This window comes from Saccostrea echinata, unplaced genomic scaffold, assembly GCF_033153115.1.
Source record: "Saccostrea echinata isolate AGI-Se365-2 ecotype Australia unplaced genomic scaffold, CSIRO_AGI_Sech_v1 ptg000029l, whole genome shotgun sequence".
NCBI classification, from domain to species: Eukaryota; Metazoa; Mollusca; class Bivalvia; order Ostreida; family Ostreidae; genus Saccostrea; species Saccostrea echinata.
Window position 1 is genome coordinate 32,692,687 of NW_026889778.1, and position 19,222 is coordinate 32,711,908.

At 33.9% G+C, this 19,222-nt stretch overlaps 1 protein-coding gene across 1 annotated transcript; it reads right to left on the reverse strand.

Moving 5' to 3' along the window:
- Nucleotides 1-729: 729 nt before the first annotated feature.
- Nucleotides 730-19,218, reverse strand: LOC133195828 (ATP-binding cassette sub-family D member 1-like). Its single transcript, XM_061331782.1, has 10 exons — nt 18,235-19,218; nt 16,981-17,167; nt 16,747-16,871; nt 16,166-16,319; nt 15,133-15,227; nt 13,998-14,143; nt 12,148-12,293; nt 2,174-2,258; nt 1,954-2,079; nt 730-1,422 (listed from the first exon to the last, which is right to left on the reverse strand). The coding sequence occupies exons 1-10, from the start codon at nt 19,153-19,155 to the stop codon at nt 1,179-1,181; spliced, it is 2,229 nt and encodes a 742-aa protein (XP_061187766.1). The 5' UTR covers nt 19,156-19,218; the 3' UTR covers nt 730-1,178.
- Between the last annotated feature and the right edge of the window lie 4 nt (nt 19,219-19,222).

Sequence of the window (19,222 nt, forward strand, 5' to 3'; positions counted from 1 at the left end):
AACAAACTTGAATCTTGAATCTACAGTACCTGAGGATGCTTCTGTATTAATATGACTAATCAGGACTTTGCTGTTCTTGGGAAAAAAGATTTTAAAAGATTTTTCCTGTATATTCCTGTATTTAACTTTGATCCTCTGTTGCAGCCCCTCCCTTATACCAGGGGTCATTTGAAATAAAAATGCATCTACACTATGTAATGAAGCATTTATATAAGTTTCAACTTTTCTGGACCAGTGGTTTTTGAGAGAAACATTTTTAATAAATGCCATTGAATTTTCACTAATTCTTAATTAACTCCCTTGAAAGAGGATGTAGCCCTTCATTTGAACAAACTTGAATTCCCCTCACTGGAGAATGCTTCCTGGCAAATTTGGTTGAAATTTGCCCAGTGGTTCTGGAGAAGAAAATGAAAATGTGTGTTTACCATGACAACAACTACAACAACAGACAATGGACAAATTTTGACCAGAAAAACTCACTTTGGTTCAGGTGAGTTAAAAAAATGTAATACTTGTATAATTGTGTGGTCTACAGCTGAAATCTATATAATAACAAATCAAACATGAAAGCATAAAAATTGTACCAATAAATTTCTTACCTTAATTAAAACAAGCAAAAAAATCTTCATAATTAAATCAATGTTTTATATAAAAAAATAAAATCTCTTAAAATTTTATTTGTTGAATTCCATTTTATTTAGCATAAAAGAGTATATCACATAACAAGTAAAAATCATAAAGGTAACATCATTCACATGGAGTTAAATCAACTAAAAAAGAATTGTAAACAGAGGAAAACTATGGAAAGAGGATTCTGTAATGACACAGGAAACTTTTTTGGCAGATTGTGAATTGTTTCAACACAGTTTTTTTTTTATTGTAACTAACTTTAATAACTTCAAAGTAAGATATACTAGTGCAAAACTTGTAAGCTTGTGATTTGTCCATTATCGAATGAAATAGAATGTACCAGTAATTGTAATAGATAATGCAATAGAAATTTCAGGCCCAAAAACTTTTTTAAAACAAAAAATAATAAATATTAAGTAACTACCATTTAAAACAGTCGTAAGCAAAAGTATTGGAAAATTCAAGTTCCTAACTACCTGTAATATTATTGAGTGTGTGCAACCCTTTTGTTTGATTTCATAAGTTAAATGGACTATTGTTAATTTTAATCAAGAGTCCTCGTCTTCTGTAACCTGGAAGTCTGCTACACTGTCCGTCTTAGACAGCAGTACCGAGTCATCTCCGAGGATAGAACAGAGCTCCTTTAGTCGGTTCTTCATGGTGGGCATTCCTGCCAGCTGTGTCTCCAATCTCTGTTTCTCCTCGTTCAGAGACAGACGAGTATTTGTGTCCAGAGCTTCCATTCTCCAGCCTCCCTCCCCATCAAACTGCAGTAAGTGGGTGTGAAACTTCCTACATTTACAACAACAAAAAAATTCACAATATTATGATTTTACTATGTCGAAAGAAAAAGACTCTTTATTTTAGTTTCTGTCAATGTAGAATTTTCATCATATTGAATACATATGTACTTAAATCCATATTAAACTGACTTTCAAGGGAGGTCATCATTTCTTCAAAGCCTATAATATGCATTTCATCAGATGAGGGTATATGATAGATGAGCCCACATGTGATAATTTATTATGTAAAAAAGTTCTTTCTTGTGCAGTTTCTAATAAAAATTCACAGCAATTTGTAATTTGAAATTTCACTAATTAAGTCATATAAATGAAGGAAAAAAATTCCAAATTGATGTGAGCCAATAATAGTAAAATTGCATGAAATTTTCAAATTCTGAAAAAGAGCATTCTTTCAGAAACAGTAGTACCCAAAAACTACATGTAATTTATACTGGACTTTAACACTTTATTTCACATTCTTTTATTTCTTTAAAAATATAAAATCAGGTTTCCTTCAAAGTAAAACAGTTTGATTACTGACCACAGAGATGGACGATGTGTGATGGTCAGGAGACATATCCCATCATCCTTCACTGCTTGATAAATTTTGCTTTCAACATCAATAGACACAGCACTGGTGCATTCATCCAACAAGGCAAACTGGGGCCTGTTATAACAATAAGAAAACTTATAGATGGTCACTAACAATTGGGATTTCATGTGAAATAGAAAATTGAAAGGTACCACAGGGCAACGCTTACTTGTGATAAAAAATACGGGCCATCCCCATTCGTTGTTTCTCGCCTCCTGACAGGACATCCTTCCAATCACTCTTGGAGTCCCAGCCTAAATAAGATACATTAAAGTTTGAAATTTGATTTAATGGAATAGTGCAATTTCAGCATGGCATCTTTCTCCATGTATTTGCAATCTATATTAAAACCTATAATCATAAATATAACATTCATTTAATCAATATCCATTAAAAACAATGCAAAAAAAAATATTATTAGCTTGCAATTACTGAATAAGAGGTCCATTGCCCTTAACTGTCACATGAGCATCACTCTGCAAGTTTTTCCTGGGCCACACTAAGTGTTCTTTTTTATTGTGTTAATTACAGCTATGTCTTTGTAAAATGTGGGAGCCATCTCCCCTTGGTCCAATTGGGCCATGGTTTAGATAAATTGAATTTATAGACTCCATGAGATTATTTTGACAGAAAAAAGTTTATATTTGGAAAAGTTTTATAATATTCCTTAGAAATAAATACAAATAATCCGATCCTTCCTCTGGCATGATTCTGGCCTGCATACTGATTACTGGACATTATGTTTGACAGTTTGTAACTTTGCAGTTCTCCCCTGCTACAGAGGCTCTGGTTTGAGTTAACAAATCTGCATTTTAAGATGCTGGCATTTAAACTTCACAATTAGCAGTCTCAGACAAGTACATGTACTTCTTGAGAAATAGAATTTTTAAAGATTTCTCATTTATACAGTCAAACTTCATTACTGTAGATTCCTAAATATATATGCGAGGAATAAATTATCGCATAATTACGCGAGAAGCACCACTCGCGAAATAAAATTACTCGCTTTTATTTTTATAGTGCTTTAATGTATGTAAAATCTCTAGATAAATCAACGATTCGCGAATTTTTGTTCTCGCGATTTGACACCCTTGGGCCATTTCGCGATATTAAGTACTCGCGTAAAATAAGGAATCTACAGTATTTCGAACTCGATGGGACCAAGAAAAAACTTCGAGATATCCGAGGATTCGAGATATCGATGGTAAAATACTTAAAGAATAAGTAGTTGGGACTTCTGAATCACTTCGACATATCCATGGTATTCAAGATATCATTGTTTGAGATATCAAAGTTCAACTGTATTTCTATGAAAAACTTTGTACCCCTTAGTAGCTAATTTCTGACCAGGGGCATACTTAAGGACATACCTAACATAGTTTTGAATTTTATTTTCTTATTCCCTTTATAATTGTGTGACTTTACAATACCAAATGATGTTTACATCTCTTCTAAAATAAATTTTGAGCTAAAACAATATACATGTATGTCTGCCAACATTTGTTTTCTTTGAATATCACAAGGATTTTCATTACTTGAAATCTATTCAAAACCCTGGTAATGTATGCAGATTTTTTGTCAAAGAATATCTGACAGTATGATTTAATTTTTGAATTAAGAATATCTTGAAAAATTAACAATAGGTAAGGTAAATTACTTTGAGTATAACCTTAAGTTAAGTTCTGTCATGTCTGAGACAGTGGTTTTTTGTGAAAAGATCCCACCCCATTTTCACTACTTAATAATTCTAGATCTAGCATGGATTGAGACAATTCAATTAAAAAAACAATTTAACATTGATTCTTCATTGCCCAAAAAGTATCTGTGATGAGTTTGGATGGAACTGGTCCAATCTGGAGAAAAAGTTGAAAGTGTAAAAACAGTCAACATATGACAACTGACAAAAACAAATAGCAAAATGTTGCCTGAGAGACTCAGGTGAATATAATAAAATTGATTAGATTTGACAATTTGTCAAAATTTGTCTAAAATGGGCCCAATAAGGAGGGGAAAGAGATACCAGAAAACTAGGACATGGTAGATAAGTCAGCATTCAAACCAGAATATAATGTTGAAACTACAACTCTCCACTGGTTTGATATTTTTTTTTATAATCTTAGAAAAAAATTGAACTTGTAACATTTTTTAGAGCTTTACAATGTTCTTAAAAAGTTATAACAACTCAGAATCAGATAGAGAGAAGCAAAATGTTATATGTAAAATAATCTGAAGTAAATATATCTCAATTCAGATTCCTATTTCTGCATGATGACAGTCACTACACTTGTACCTTCATGAAGTCTACAATTAGACCAGCTTTAATTCTAAATCAGACAGAAACTGTCAACTGTCAAACATGCAATATCTTGACGCAATTTTTCATATCTCATATTAACTTACAGTGCCAGCACAGTGCCATAAACTTAGAAAGCAGTGAAAAGTTCAGGCATATCTTAATGTAGCCTATATTTGTACCTGGTTTTATTCATATCATATGAAAACTGTAAGAGGAGTAGCATTATCAAATAACTCAACACTTTATTTTATTCTAAATCCCAAAGCATTACTCAAAGTGCTCAATCAAAGCAAAAGGCCCAAGGCCATATGAATAGCTTTTCTGATAAGCTGAATAACACTGTCACTCGACACTGTGACCTACTTTTGGAACACTGAGACCCAAAATTAAGGGGCTTTCAATAATTTTGAAGAAAAGAAGTGAATTTATCCAGTTGCTAAGCTATTTAGGATTATATCCAACAGTTTACTTTGCATGTTATTAAACTTGAAGCAGCAAATTCCAATCATTGAAACAGTGATAAATTGCTTTCTGCCGCCCCATTCTAAAAGGGTACAAGTGATTTCGGCACCTGGTGAATTCGGCACCTAACGAAAAAGTGAATTCGGCAGTAAGTGAATTCAGCACCTGGTGAATTCGGCATCAGAATCTGGTGAATTCGGCATCGGAATCTGGTGAATTCGGCACCTATTTGTGTTAATTCGGTAACCGAGTAATTGTTGAGTGTTTTGTTAATATTTTTCATGTGATTAATTGGTTAATTGCTTTTAAAGGGAAAAAAGGTGTTTCGATTTTTTTTTTATTAATGAATAAAGTCATTTTTAAAACAAAAATGCGTGTTTGTAAAGTTTAAATCTTATGAGTTAAAGTTCATCTGTGGAAAACTCAATTAGAAATACTGTAAGTCTAAGACCTTTTCTTTAAAGAAAATTTCGAATAATTCTATAATTCGTACTGAAACGTACAAAATTGAATTATCAGTTTATAAATATATACTAAAATCTCTCTCAGTCTCGCTAAACTTTTGCGGGTATAGAAAAGTTAAAGCTAAAGAACGTAGCATATAATACAGGGTGTTTCAGCAAACATGTCCCGACTTTGCGGTTTCAATATAAAGTTAGACAGTATTAATGTAAGAAAATTTTTGCAAAAATGAAAACCACATAATCAAACAATTTTATCAATATGAAAGTTGAAGTGATGCTGAATCAATTATTTTTTAAGACAGGCATTTTTAAAGTTTGAACTTTAGCAGCAGTTTTCAATTTAACGTCATTTTTATGTGTTCGAAAAAGCTGCCATGTTTTTAAGTCAGCATCCTCATTTTGTCGCTGAAGTCCTGTATGGCATATATTTTGACATCATTTGAAAAGTCTGTTTCCTAGCAAGATGGTTTTCATATGAGTACTACTCCTTTCAAAATCTTATGCACTAGTATTGGTGATTTTGAAGATTTTCTGTTCGTGTTGATTAGTTCGAAACATCCACAGATCAATTTTTGGAGGGAAAAAACCTGATAACCTGATTTTTGAAGATGTAATTGAAACTTCAGTAGGAAAAATATTATGAAATTATTTTATATTGTTTATAACACAATTATATTGTCAGAAAATGTGCTATAAAATACAGTTATAGTTTTGTAAATATTTTATTATTGTGCGAAAATAGAGACATCAAAAGTTGGGACATGTTTGTTGAAACACCCTGTACTAGTAATTATCTTAAGTAGAGAATTTATTATTCTAGTTGTCGTCTTTATATTTGATCGTTCTGCATCTGAAGCAACACCGATCTTGATTTTTTAGTGGAAAATAGAAGAAAATTTAATGGAAGTTTATTTTCAGAATATCCCGCTGTCCTTCGCTTGACAAAAAATGTATATAACCAAGTTTTGAAAAAAAAGCTTGCCCATAATTATTGTACTATTCAAAATTATATTTTTTTATGCCAGCGTGTTGAAATGCTTAAGCGAAAAATTGGATTATTAAGCAACGATTTTTTGACCAGGGAAGACATAATATTGTTTTTCAAGTAGATAATTTTATCAAATGTCCTTTTTGAAATATATAATCACAGCTCATAATTCACAATTTATTTACAGACACCATACCAACAAAATTGTCTCACTCAAAAAAATAACTCTCCTTACTATAATCTGGAAATGTATTTGCATTAAAAAAATCTTTTCAACTTCGGGACAACATTAATAAACATTAATATAAATCTTTAGACGAGAATTAAAAATTTTATATTGTTGAAAATTTAGAACTGTACTGAAACTAAATACCAAATTTGTACCATACCAAAAATCATAGTATATTTTACTTCATAAACTTAATTAAAATGTACTTATTTTTTTAATTACCACTGCAGCCATTAGTTAGCGTAAAAGAGTTTTATAGTTTTATTTTTATAATAAATAAATAAATAAAAATCAATGGTAACTTTTTCCTCTCCGTTGTAAAGGGGGGGGGGGGGGGTTCGGACAAATCTCTATTCAAGATCCGATGTTTTGAATATTGCCTGTTGGTTGTATTTTCTTTAGCTAGAGCTTATGCAATACTGCGCTTCGAGAAAAAAAAAATGTCAAAGGTTATATATACTTCAGTTTTTCTAGATGTTATTCAAGTCTAAATATACATGTAGGCTACAAAAATCCCCAAAGACTCATTATGCTTTGAAAAGGATTTAATGTACAGATGGTAAAAGTTCTTCAGGCGCGTAGCTGCCTATACGCAAATATGCAAGTGCGTACACATCATTTTCAAAAAAAAAAAAAAAACAATTCTAGGGGAGAGAGAGAGAATTATTCAGAGGAAAAAAATCTTAGTACCATCTCCAACAAATATTTGTGTTATACTGTTTCTGTTCAAATTTTAAATTATGATGTCTGTATAATTAAATTTGAAATCTTTCATTAAATAATAATTGCCAAATCCAAATAAATCGTTCATAAATTTGTAATTGTTCTATAATACATTAATGATTTTGTTTAAGGATCTTTGAGAAATTTAGTTTCAAACACATCATTGAGTGTTATGATTAACTAGTACTAATTTTTGATAAAAAAAAAGTACAATAATCATTTTTTGTTAATAATTAACATTAATTTTATACTTGTTGTTGGACATTGAAAGAGAGTATATGATACCAGTATATCGGTAAAATATTTAGCCTCAACTACACATACAATAACTTTCCACGGAACTACATGTATTAACATTGCATTAAAAATAATAATACTAAGTCTTTTTCTTTCTATACAAAAGCGAAATGGCATGATTTTTTTTTTGCCAGAAAATGAATGAAATATTTAGTAAAACTCAGAAGCTTCCAGCTGCTTCGACCCCCCCCCCCCCCTCCTTGCTGCTCTCTGCGTACACTTCACTTCCATTCTGGTTACGCGCCTGTTCTTTCATTTCAATCAAGTAAAATTATTTTCGTTTCCTTCGTATAGTATACTAATTGTTGTGTTTCACATGCTGTTTGAAATGTAATGAATATAACTTAGGCAGCACAACTTTGTTGAATTTCTCTTTCCTTATGGAAAAGAAATTATTTTTCAAATAGCGGCCGGTGCATTTTTTTTAGTTTATAACCGGTCCATACATACCAAACTCTGATAGCAACCGTAACATGAGAAGATCTTGGTTTCGTCCAGAAATCTCTTTCAAAATACACTTTTAAAAATATTTTTATTATATTTACGTATATTTACGTGCACAAGGATTAATCAGAGACTTAAATGAATTGGGGTCACTTTTTGACAGTTTTACAATTTGTTTCAAGTGTCTCCAATATATTTATATCAGCTAGCAGTCGTTCCTTTTTGGAATAGAAACATTGAACGCATTTTTGTTCCAGTAGCAACCGTTTATGTACTACACCGTGAAAATGAAAGAAAGCTGTTTGATAAAGATAATTATCTAAAACATCTTCAAAAATTATAAGTATTTATTATATTCTTAAAAATTGAAAACCGGGTGCCGAATTAACTAGATGCCAAGTGCACCAGGTGCCGAATTGACTAGGTACCGAATAAACCAGGTGCCGAATTCACTTTACGTGGTGCCAAATTAACCAGGTGCCGAGTTTACCACGTGCCGAATTGACTAGGATTCTTCTAAAAGCCCTGCCAAGCAAAGGCATCAATTCGCAGAGTTTGATGATTCCTTTAGGCCCTTTTGGATTCAAACTACAATATTTTACACAATGAATTATGATCAAATTTAAAAAATATAGGTCACTGTGACCTACTTTTGGATTGGCATATTCTTTTGCCTCCAAAGTACATTAACTTTTTAAGTTAGGTGTCCCTACAAAATTTGATATTTCTAAGAATCTTAGTATTCAAGATAATGGTGGGGAATTAATGATCAATCCTCCCCAATGAAAATGCAACATTTCAACCAAAGAGGAAAATCATAAACAAGAGGCCCATGGGCCACATTGCTCACCTGAGCACATTGGCTAGGAAAAAAAGCAAAAATCAGTACAGTATTGAAAAGTTTACAAGGAGGGGGGTGTTGAATTTTAAACTACCTGATGATGCTTTCATATCAATATAACAAATGGCTTTGTTGTTCTTGAGCAGCAGATTTTTATGCCCCCGGATCGAAAGATCCCGGGGGTATATTGTTTTTGTCCTGTCTGTCTGTTTGTCTGTTTATCTGTTTGTCTGTTTGTCCGTTTGTCTGTTTGTCCGTTTGTCTGTCTGTCTGTTGTCAACTTTAACCTTGCCCATAACTTTTGATTGGTTGGAGCTATGACTTTCATATTTCACATGTGTATTCCTTGTGACAAGACCTTCCTCTGGATATCAACCACTTTGACCCTTTGACCTTGACCTAGGAGTTTGACCTACTTTTGAAAAACTTTAACCTTGGCCATAACTTTCGAATGGTTGGAGCTAGGGCTTTCATACTTCACATATGTAATCCTTGTGACAAGACCTTCCTTTGAATACCAACCACTTTGACCTTTTGACCTTGACCTAGGAGTTTGACCTACTTTTGAAAAACTTTAACCTTGGCCATAACTTTTGAATGGTTGATGCTAGGGCTTTCATACTTCACATATGTAATCCTTGTGACAAGACCTTCCTTTGAATACCAACCACTTTGACCCTTTGACCTTGACCTAGGAGTTTGACCTACTTTTGAAAAACTTTAACCTTGGCCATAACTTTTGAATGGTTGGTGCTAGGGCTTTCATACTTCACATATGTAATCCTTGTGACAAGATCTTCCTTTGGATACCAACCACTTTGACCTTGACCTTGACGTTTGACTTTTATTTAAAAAACTTTAAACTTCGCCATAACTTTTGAACAGTTGTATCTAGGTCTTTCAAATTTCACAGGTCTATTTCTCGAGACAAGATCTTTCTTTGGATATCAACATTTTTTATCTTTTGGCCTGGATTTTGACTTGCATTTGAGAAACTTTAACCTTCGCCATAAGCTGACATACGGGGGCATCAGTGTTTCACAAACACATCTTGTTTTCCCATATATTCATTTGTAAAAATTTGATCCCCCATTGTGGCCCCACCCTACCCCCGGGGGCTCTCATTTGAACAAATTTTATTCTACACTACCCAAAGATGCCTCCATATCAATTTGACTAATCATGGCTTTTCTGTTCTTGAGAAAAAGACTTTTTCCTATATATTCCTCTGTAAACTTTGATCACCCATTGTGGCCCCAACCTATCCCTGGGGTAATGATTTGAACAAACTTGAATCTTCACTATCTGAGGATGCTTCCATATAAATATGACCAATCATGGCTTTACTGTTTTTAAGAAGAAGATTTTTAAAGATATTTTCCTATATATTTCTATGTAAAACTTGGATCCCCAATTGTGGCCCCACCCTACCTCCGGGGGTTATTATTTGAACAAATTTGAATCTTCACTACCTGAGGATGCTTCCATATAAATATGACCAATCATGGCTTTACTGTTTTTAAGAAGAAGATTCTAGAGATATTTTCCTATATATTTCTATGTAAAACTTTGATCCCTCATTGTGGCCCCACCCTATTCCCGGGGGTTATGATTTGAACAAATTTGAATCTTCACTACCTGAGGATGCTTCCATATAAATATGACCAATGATGGCTTTACTGTTTTTAAGAAGAAGATTTTTAGAGATATTTTCCTATATATTTCTATGTAAAACTTGGATCCCCCATTGTGGCCCCACCCTACCCCCGGGGGTCATGATTTGAACAAACTTGAATCTACACTACCTGAGGATGCTTCCATATAAATATGACCAATCATGGTTTTGCTGTTCTTAAGAAGAAGATTTTTAAAGATATTTTCCTATATATATCTATGTAAAACTTTGATCCCCCATTGTGGCCCCACCCTACCCCGGGAGGTTATGATTTGAACAAACTTGAATCTTCACTTCCTGAGGATGCTTCCATATAAATATGACCAATCATGGTTTTGCTGTTCTTAAGAAGAAGATTTTAGAGATATTTTCCTATATATTTCTATGTAAAACTTTGATCCCTCATTGTGGCCCCACCCTATCCCCGGGGGTCATGATTTGAACAAATTTGAATCTTCACTATCTGAGGATGCTTCCATATAAATATGACCAATGATGGCTTTACTGTTTTTAAGAAGAAGATTTTTAGAGATATTTTCCTATATATTTCTATGTAAAACTTGGATCCCCCATTGTGGCCCAACCCTACCCCCGGGGGTCATGATTTGAACAAACTTGAATCTTCACTACCTGAGGATGCTTCCATATAAATATGACCAATCATGCCTTTGCTGTTCTTAAGAAGAAGATTTTTAAAGATATTTTCCTATATATATCTATGTAAAACTTTGATCGTCCATTGTGGCCCAACCCTACCCCCGGGGGTCAAGATTTGAACAAACTTGAATCTACACTACCTGAGGATGCTTCCATACAAATATGACCAATCTTGGCTTTACTGTTCTTAAGAAGAAGATTTTTAAAGATATTTTCCTATATATTTCTATGTAAAACTTGGATCCCCCATTGTGGCCCCACCCTACCCCCGGGGGGTCATGATTTGAACAAATTTGAATCTACACAACCTGAGGATGCTTCCACATAAGTTTCATCTTTCCTGGCCCAGTGGTTCTTGAGAAGAAGATTTTTAAATGATGCCATTATTTTTTCACTAATTCCTAATTATCTCCCCTTGAAAGAGGACGTGGCCCTTCATTTAAACAAACTTGAATCCCCTTTACCCAAGGATGCTTTGTGGCAAGTTTGGTTGAATTTGGCCCAGTGGTTCTTGAGAAGAAGATGAAAATGTGAAAAGTTTACAACAACAACAACAACAACAACGACAGACAACGGACAAATTTTGATCAGAAATGCTCACTTGAGCCTTTGGCTTACAGTTGTTTATGAACAAAAACTGATTTGGAATAAAAGTTTGACTCACAAACATGCATACAAGATTCTTCTGCCAATGGACAAAAAATATATCCTTTCCAGTTTAAAATAGATCATCCATGCATTTATCGGTAAGTGTTTAGACATTTCTTGGCTACTATAACAAAGTAATTCATTGATTCAAGTCTCTGTTGCAAATTCTACGAATTCATTTAATCTTATATGACACTTGTTTAAATATGATGAATATTATTGCAAATTTTCCCATCCACTCATAAAGTTGTATTTATAGTGAAATGTTGGTCTACTCTAATTATTTAAATATCCTATTTAGATAGAGCAACAAACTGGATATCAAGACATCTTCATAATCATTAAACACTGACCACTAAAATCTTTTTAAAAACAACAACAACAACAAAATAGATCTACTGCAGTTATTTGGACATTACCTCCTTCTCTCTCTACAATCTGTTGTAGGTTGACAACCTTGAGAATGTCCTCTAAGTGTTTATCTGTGTAACCCTTCTCCTCCATATCCTCACGTGTATCAGGGTAGATCACCTGGTCTCGGAACGTCCCCAGTGACATGTAAGGTCTGAAATAAGACTAACACATTGGTGGGTGTTCATGCAATTTAAAGAAAATCCTTTTAAAACAATTAACAAAATGTAAATTAAATGTAAACCAGTTCACCCCTGGTGTACATCATTTTCTCAATCTAAAAATTAACATATTAAACAATGTGAATTCTGCATTTAGTAACTGTTCACAAAAATTTTATTTTAAACACATACATGTAAATATTCAACAGAAACCTTGCATCCAACGGATTCTTGGTTTTGTCATTTTTGTAAAGATGTTGTTAACTTGAAGATGATTTATATTATATCTACGAATGTTCTATACATGAAGTTATAAGAGAAAAGTATATCATCCTGACATTCATTGTATATGTAGCAAATTTAATTTTGTGATTCTTTTTTTGTTGTTGAGTTTATCAGAAACATATCTATGGAATGATGTTACATTTTTTTTAAAACTTGATATTGGTAACTGGCATTTTTATTAATTGAAGCATTCAATTTGGCAGGTGGCCAGTTCTTAGGGAAGACATTGAAAGAAATTCATTGTAAAGAATTGTGTAATCCTAATGGTGTTGTTCAAGCAAGGAAATTATGTGAACATTTACATGAATGCTTCAAACTATGCTCTTAAAGTAGAATACAAACTGTGCAATAGCCATAATTTGATATGAGTTCCCTGTGGTTATATATGTAAATAGTACTAGTTTGCATGCATATTCTCAGTATTTACATACTCCAAGTTATGTAAACCTTATAACCTTAACTAGAAGAGTGATGTGGACAGACCAGTATATTGACAAAAGGTCCAAGGGCCACAATGTTCACCCGAATCACCTTGGTCCTCATTCTTCCATAAGAAGATTAAAAAAATCCAACTTTATTCACCTGTAAAATTCTTACTCCATATTATGGTCCCATCCTAGCCATGAGAGGGCCATGATTTGAACCAATCTGTATTTGCACTACCTGATGATGACTGCATCTTAATATTACTAATCACTGTGCTGCTTGTTCTTGAGAAGAAGGTTTGTAAACATTTATTACTGTAAATCTCAAGTAAAACTTCAATCCCCTATTGTCAGCCCCCTACACTGGGGTCATGATTTGAACTAACTTGTATTGTCACTGAGGAGGACTGCATCTTAATATTACTTATTATGGCCCACCTATTCTTTAGAAGATTATATATATTCCTATGTAAAATTTTGATCTCCTATTGTGGCCCAACCATATAACAGGGGGCCATGATATAAACAAACTTATATCGCACTAAATGAGGATTACTGCATCTCAATATAACTAATGAAGGCCCTTCTGTTCTTAAGAAGATTTTAAAAATGTTTACCCTAGGTAAAACTTTGATCCCTTTCTGTGGGGGTAAAGATATGAACAAACTTGAATCTACCCTTTGTTAGACAGCTTCAAAATGAATTTCATCTTTTCTGGGTCAGTGGCTATTAAGAAGAATATTTTAAATTGATTTCTTAAATATTTCCCCTTGAAAAAGGGTGTGGCCCTTCATTTGAACAAACCTGAACCCCTTTAACAAAGGATGCTATAAGGCAAGTTTGGTTAAAATTGGCCGCCTGGTTCTTGAGAAGTTGAAAATGTGAAGAATTTACAGATGCAAGGACAGGCAGACAGACATCACAAATAATTTGATCAGAAAAGTGAGACTTCAGCAGAGGTGAGCTGACAAGTACCTAGCTGTTTACCTCTGAGGAATGTAGAACATTTTACTTGGGGGAGGTTTGTACAATTTTCCTCTGTATGCTGGCCACAGTCCACTGAGAATTCGGAACAAAGAAGACTTCCCACAACCATTTGGTCCTGTTATCAGCAAATGCATGCCTGGCTCAATCTGTCAAAAATAACAAACCAAATATATAATCTATAGGGTGTACTAGGAAATGCACACTTGACAGCAGAAAAGTTATTATGTATTACAATAAAATTCCCATTGAAAATGTCCACAACTCTTTATCTAAAATTTAAATGAAAATTTTCAAACAACAGGCCAGTGGGCTCAGCTGAGTCACCTTGTCTTTGCTATTCTTCAGAACAAAATTTTTAAAAGATTTTATCCCCCTTTACTCCTATGAAAAATGGTGGTTGCATACTTTGGCCCCATCCTAGTTTAAAGGAGTCATGACTTAATTTAAATCCACACATAATTCGGGATGCCTCATATGAATATAATGAATAAATCTACTGTTTTTGAGAAGATTTTCTAAAAGATTTTATCCCCCTGCATACATGATATGAACAAACTTGGTTCTCCACAAGCTGAAGATACATGTACTTCAATGCTTGTTAAAAAATATGAATATGACTGATCATGGACCTGCTGTTCCTCAAAGAAAATTATTAATGATTTTCCCCATCTATTTTTTTTATTAAATTTGACCCTCACTGTGGTCCAACCAAGCCCTGGGAGTCATGATTTGAACAAATTTAAATATACACTATATATAAATGAACATTCATGCAGGTTTAGTCTTTTCTGCTCCAGTGGTTCTTGGGGAGAAGATTTATAAATAAACCTACCATATTTTATTTATTTCCTTACTATCTCCCCTTGAAAGAAAGCATGGCTCTTCATTTGAACAATTTTGAATTTTCTCACACAAAGATGCTTTGCAGCAAGCTTGGTTGAAATTGGTCTATTCTAGAGAAGTCAAAAAAGTGAAAAATTTACAGAATACAGAGGAATGTTGCATACTCTTCAATCAGATAAGCTCAGATGTGAGCCTTTTGCTCAGTTTAGCTTATTAATGACAGCTTTAAGAGAATGGGCTAGGAGAGAGAGCAAAGACAACACAGTTGTTCAAAGCTTTAGATAATACGTACCTTCAGTGTTAGACTGGACACAATGACATCTCCATTGGGTGTGATAATGGGCAGATCCTCAATGTCTATTGTTGCATCTGTGTCCATTACATGTCCTGTACCAGCATATAAAGTCATGTTTATTCAATATTGGAGCTAGGCATTTTGAGAGATGTTTACCATTATGTATAGACTACACACTATTGGTGGAAAGACTTTATCCAAAACAGTAAATGTATGAAAATTGTGAATTTTTGTATTTTCTCTATATAAACTGTAATTTCATGAAATGTACTGCCATTATACCTCCAAAATGGCCAATATGCAAATGAGCAGAATTAACACCATTTCTCCATATGGTGGTATTCTAAATACTTAAGGCCAAAAAAATTATCTTCAGTTTTTGGGGCCAAAAAATTTAAAATTAAGTTTTTTTTTGTTTTTTTTTTTTAAAGTGTTATCTTTTTTTTTGTCAGTCAACAATACATGCATGATGATATCAGCTTATTCTTATTTATTTATTTTTGATACTCTTCAATATATTAATTACAATATGTATACAACTTCCATTAATTTTTGTCCAGGCAGTTTTATAAGGGGTTTAATATATTGTTTTTACAAGTTAGAAATATATTTTATATAGTAAAAGCATCTTTTTATTAGAAGGTATGAAAAAAAGAATAACTCAATTTTCTTTTTCATCTTGGAAAAAAATATAAAATTGAGTCATTTCCCTTTTCAATATGTCAAAAAAAATTGATCAACACAGGTGTTTCATCTGATGTGGCTGAGAAACTATAGACTAATTTTTTGGGGGGCCTAAATACTCTGAAGGAAGAGTTTTACTGACCTGGAATGTTTTTATGTTTTATGTGGAGCATACCTGATGATAAAAACTGACTATTTTGACAAGCAAACCCCGTTGCAAACAGCCGATAAAAATAATAAGAAAAAACATTTCTTATTTCATTGAGGCAGGCAGCAATTCTAAACAATCAATAATTTTATTTTTGCAATAAAAGTCAACAGATGACAAAATATATGCCTAACCTACCCATGATTTCCATTGGTCCTGTTATCTTAGCATGTTTTGCCTTTCCAGGAACTGCCTTAGTTACCATGCTTCTTTCATACTTTCCCTTGTTAACATCTTCAAACACCTCAAACATTTCTGTGACCCTGGCTGTGTAGCCTGCCAGCTCAGTGATCTATTAAGATTTCAATATCAAAAATAAGAAAAAAACATGATTAAATTTTTTCTCCAAATTGACACTACTACCCAAAGTTAATGCATGTAAGAATCTAATTTGTAGTGATACACATACTGTGGAGGCAGTACTAAATGGTCTAATAGGTTAATGTCAGAAAGAATTCTTTATAACTAGTCTAATACCAGCACTGTCACTTGAGATTGCATATCATGTCTGTGTCCTATGAGCAATTGGTATATTATATCAGTTGAGATGTAAATGGCTACTGGCTTATGAATGTTAGGCATAATATGCAATGGATTGAGGTACCAAATAAAATGTGTCTAAATCACTCTCCTTCACTTAATCCATTCAGATTTGTTTGAAAATTTGAGCCTTCAGTATTTAACTGCATGTTGACAGTACAGTTACATGTAGAGCATACCTCTTTGTAAGAAGACATCATTCTTTCTATGGCATCAGCTGAGTTTATCAACAGATTTCTGGCAGTGGTGAAAACCTTGGTCCTCTCACTCACACCTCCATCTGGGTCATCATCCACAGAAGATCCTAGCATTTATAATGATTACATTTCAGGGATAGTAATGTGTTAATAAATATTGCACAGTCTATCAGACACAAGGAAAACTCCAAATGGAACTTATTTTAATTTGCCTACCATCAGCCCTGATCCCGCCACCTCTTGCAGACATGATTGGGATGGCCACCATGATCAGACCACTAGCACTCCAGCCATACTTCATTAGAAACTGCTCTAGCATGATATACCATAGCCTCTTCACATAAATCAAGTTTGTTTGCCTAGCTAAAGCTCTGTATGCTTTTTCCAGTAAGTTTTGTTCAACCTATTCAAAACAATGCAAGGGACATCTACACCTCAACTAGTACATTTGAAAATTTTATGATATTTAATAGCTAAAAAGATTAACATGATATAAAGAATACAAGGCTCACCTCAGCAAATGTTATCTTTAAGTTAGATAGTGTTGTACTGAATGAATGTTCGGGTAATGTGCATCCCTACATGCACATTCATGCAAGTTAAGGTTTGGTAGAACTTAATATAGCTTCTTAGGACTAGACCTGCTTAAAATACTTGTTTTGATCACCTAGAAAACATAGGTCAGATCATCCAGGTTAGTCAGATGCTTCATGCAAAGCATGTCTAGTATATGTGCATCTCGTAGATGCATCATCTAAGCAAGTTTGGTCCATGTATGCCTCATAGTTTATAAATAGTTGAGAATGGACCTGCTCAAAAACTTTAATCTGATCCCCAAAATTTAGGCCAAATCCAGCATCTGAAGCATGCCTGATAATGTGTATCTCTAGATATATCATCTATGCAAGCTTGGTCTCAATGGGGCTTATACTGATAATTACTTGGAAATGGATCTGCCCCAAAAAATTTTACCTGGTCACTTATCCAGAAAATATAGGCCAGATCCAGTATCTGAAGCATTTTGGCAGTGTGCACAGAAATGCATCATCTATGCTAGTTTGATCTTTATGCAGCTTATATGTACTTGGGAATGGACTTACTAAGTTTGCAAGATCTGGCTTCTGAAACATGTCTGATAATGTGTGTCCCTAGATGCATCATCCATGCAAGTTTGGTGACCATAGGGCTTATAGTTACTTACTAAGGAATGAACCTGCTCCAGAAACTTACATCTGGTCACTCATCCAGCAAATGTAGATCAGATCCAGAATCAGAAGCAAGTCCAGTAGTGTGTATACCTAAGTGCATCATCCATGCAAGTTTTTCTAGGTAGGGCTTATAGTTACTCGGAATAGATTTGCTTTTAGTACTTTAACCAGGACATCAACACGTATGACAATGCCTATGTTAGGGGAATAGCATATTAAGCTCATCCTGACTTCATAGAAGTGAGCTAATAAATACAAATACCTTATGTCCTCCATAGAAAGCAATTTCTTCTGCATTTGCTATGATTCTTGAATGGATATATCTCAGATATCCTTTTCTATCTGCTTCCTCTGCTACAAGCTTTCCAAACTTTGGAGAGACAGCCTTCAAAATTTGTGCAGTGATAATTGTTACTACAGTGGCAATGATAGTGGGCCATTTTGAACTGGCACCTCTACTACTGGCAAAGGAATATAGCGTAAATGATATCAGGGCTACGTCCAACATGGGTTTTGTTAAGTGTGAATACAGGTGGGCCAAAGACTGGGTAAACATACTGATGTCATCTGTCAGACACTGGTCAGCATTGGCTAATCTGCTGTCCAGATTGCTGACACGGAAGTAAGTCTGATTTGAGAAATATTGCTTGTAAGCATGATTGACTAGACGAGTTCTCAGCATGAGACCAAGTTTGCTTTCAAGGAATCGGATAAGACTATTAATAAATGTGGCAGGTATAGCAATTAGGAGCCACTGTGTTAACCTCATAAGAAAACTTCTCAAGTCCCGCTTTACGATTGTCTGTACTATACGACCATCCAGTGTTGCCACATAAATTGATAAGAAAGTTCTTGCAAACAACGTTCCAGTGTGAAGTACTAAAATCCCGAATTCCCTCGACCATATTGATGGAATAATTATTTTCAATAAATACCGTAGCTGCTGGTAAAATATGCGATCAACGTTATGAGAAGCACCTGATTTCTTTTTTGTAGAAGTATTTTTCTCCAGATTATTTAAAACTCTCTCTAGCTTTCGTGTTTTTCTTGTCCTTAAAATCTGCCACAGCTGAGGCCAAAGTTTCTTCACTCCATATGCAAATACGACACACGCTGCCGCAGTGGTTGCTAACTGCTTACGCGTTGGTTTAGTGAAGGTCATTGTTGACACCATATTAGACATTTCCACTCTATTTTAGAAATAATAAAGTCATTTTTCTCTCCCTAAATTTCACAACATGCTATTGATT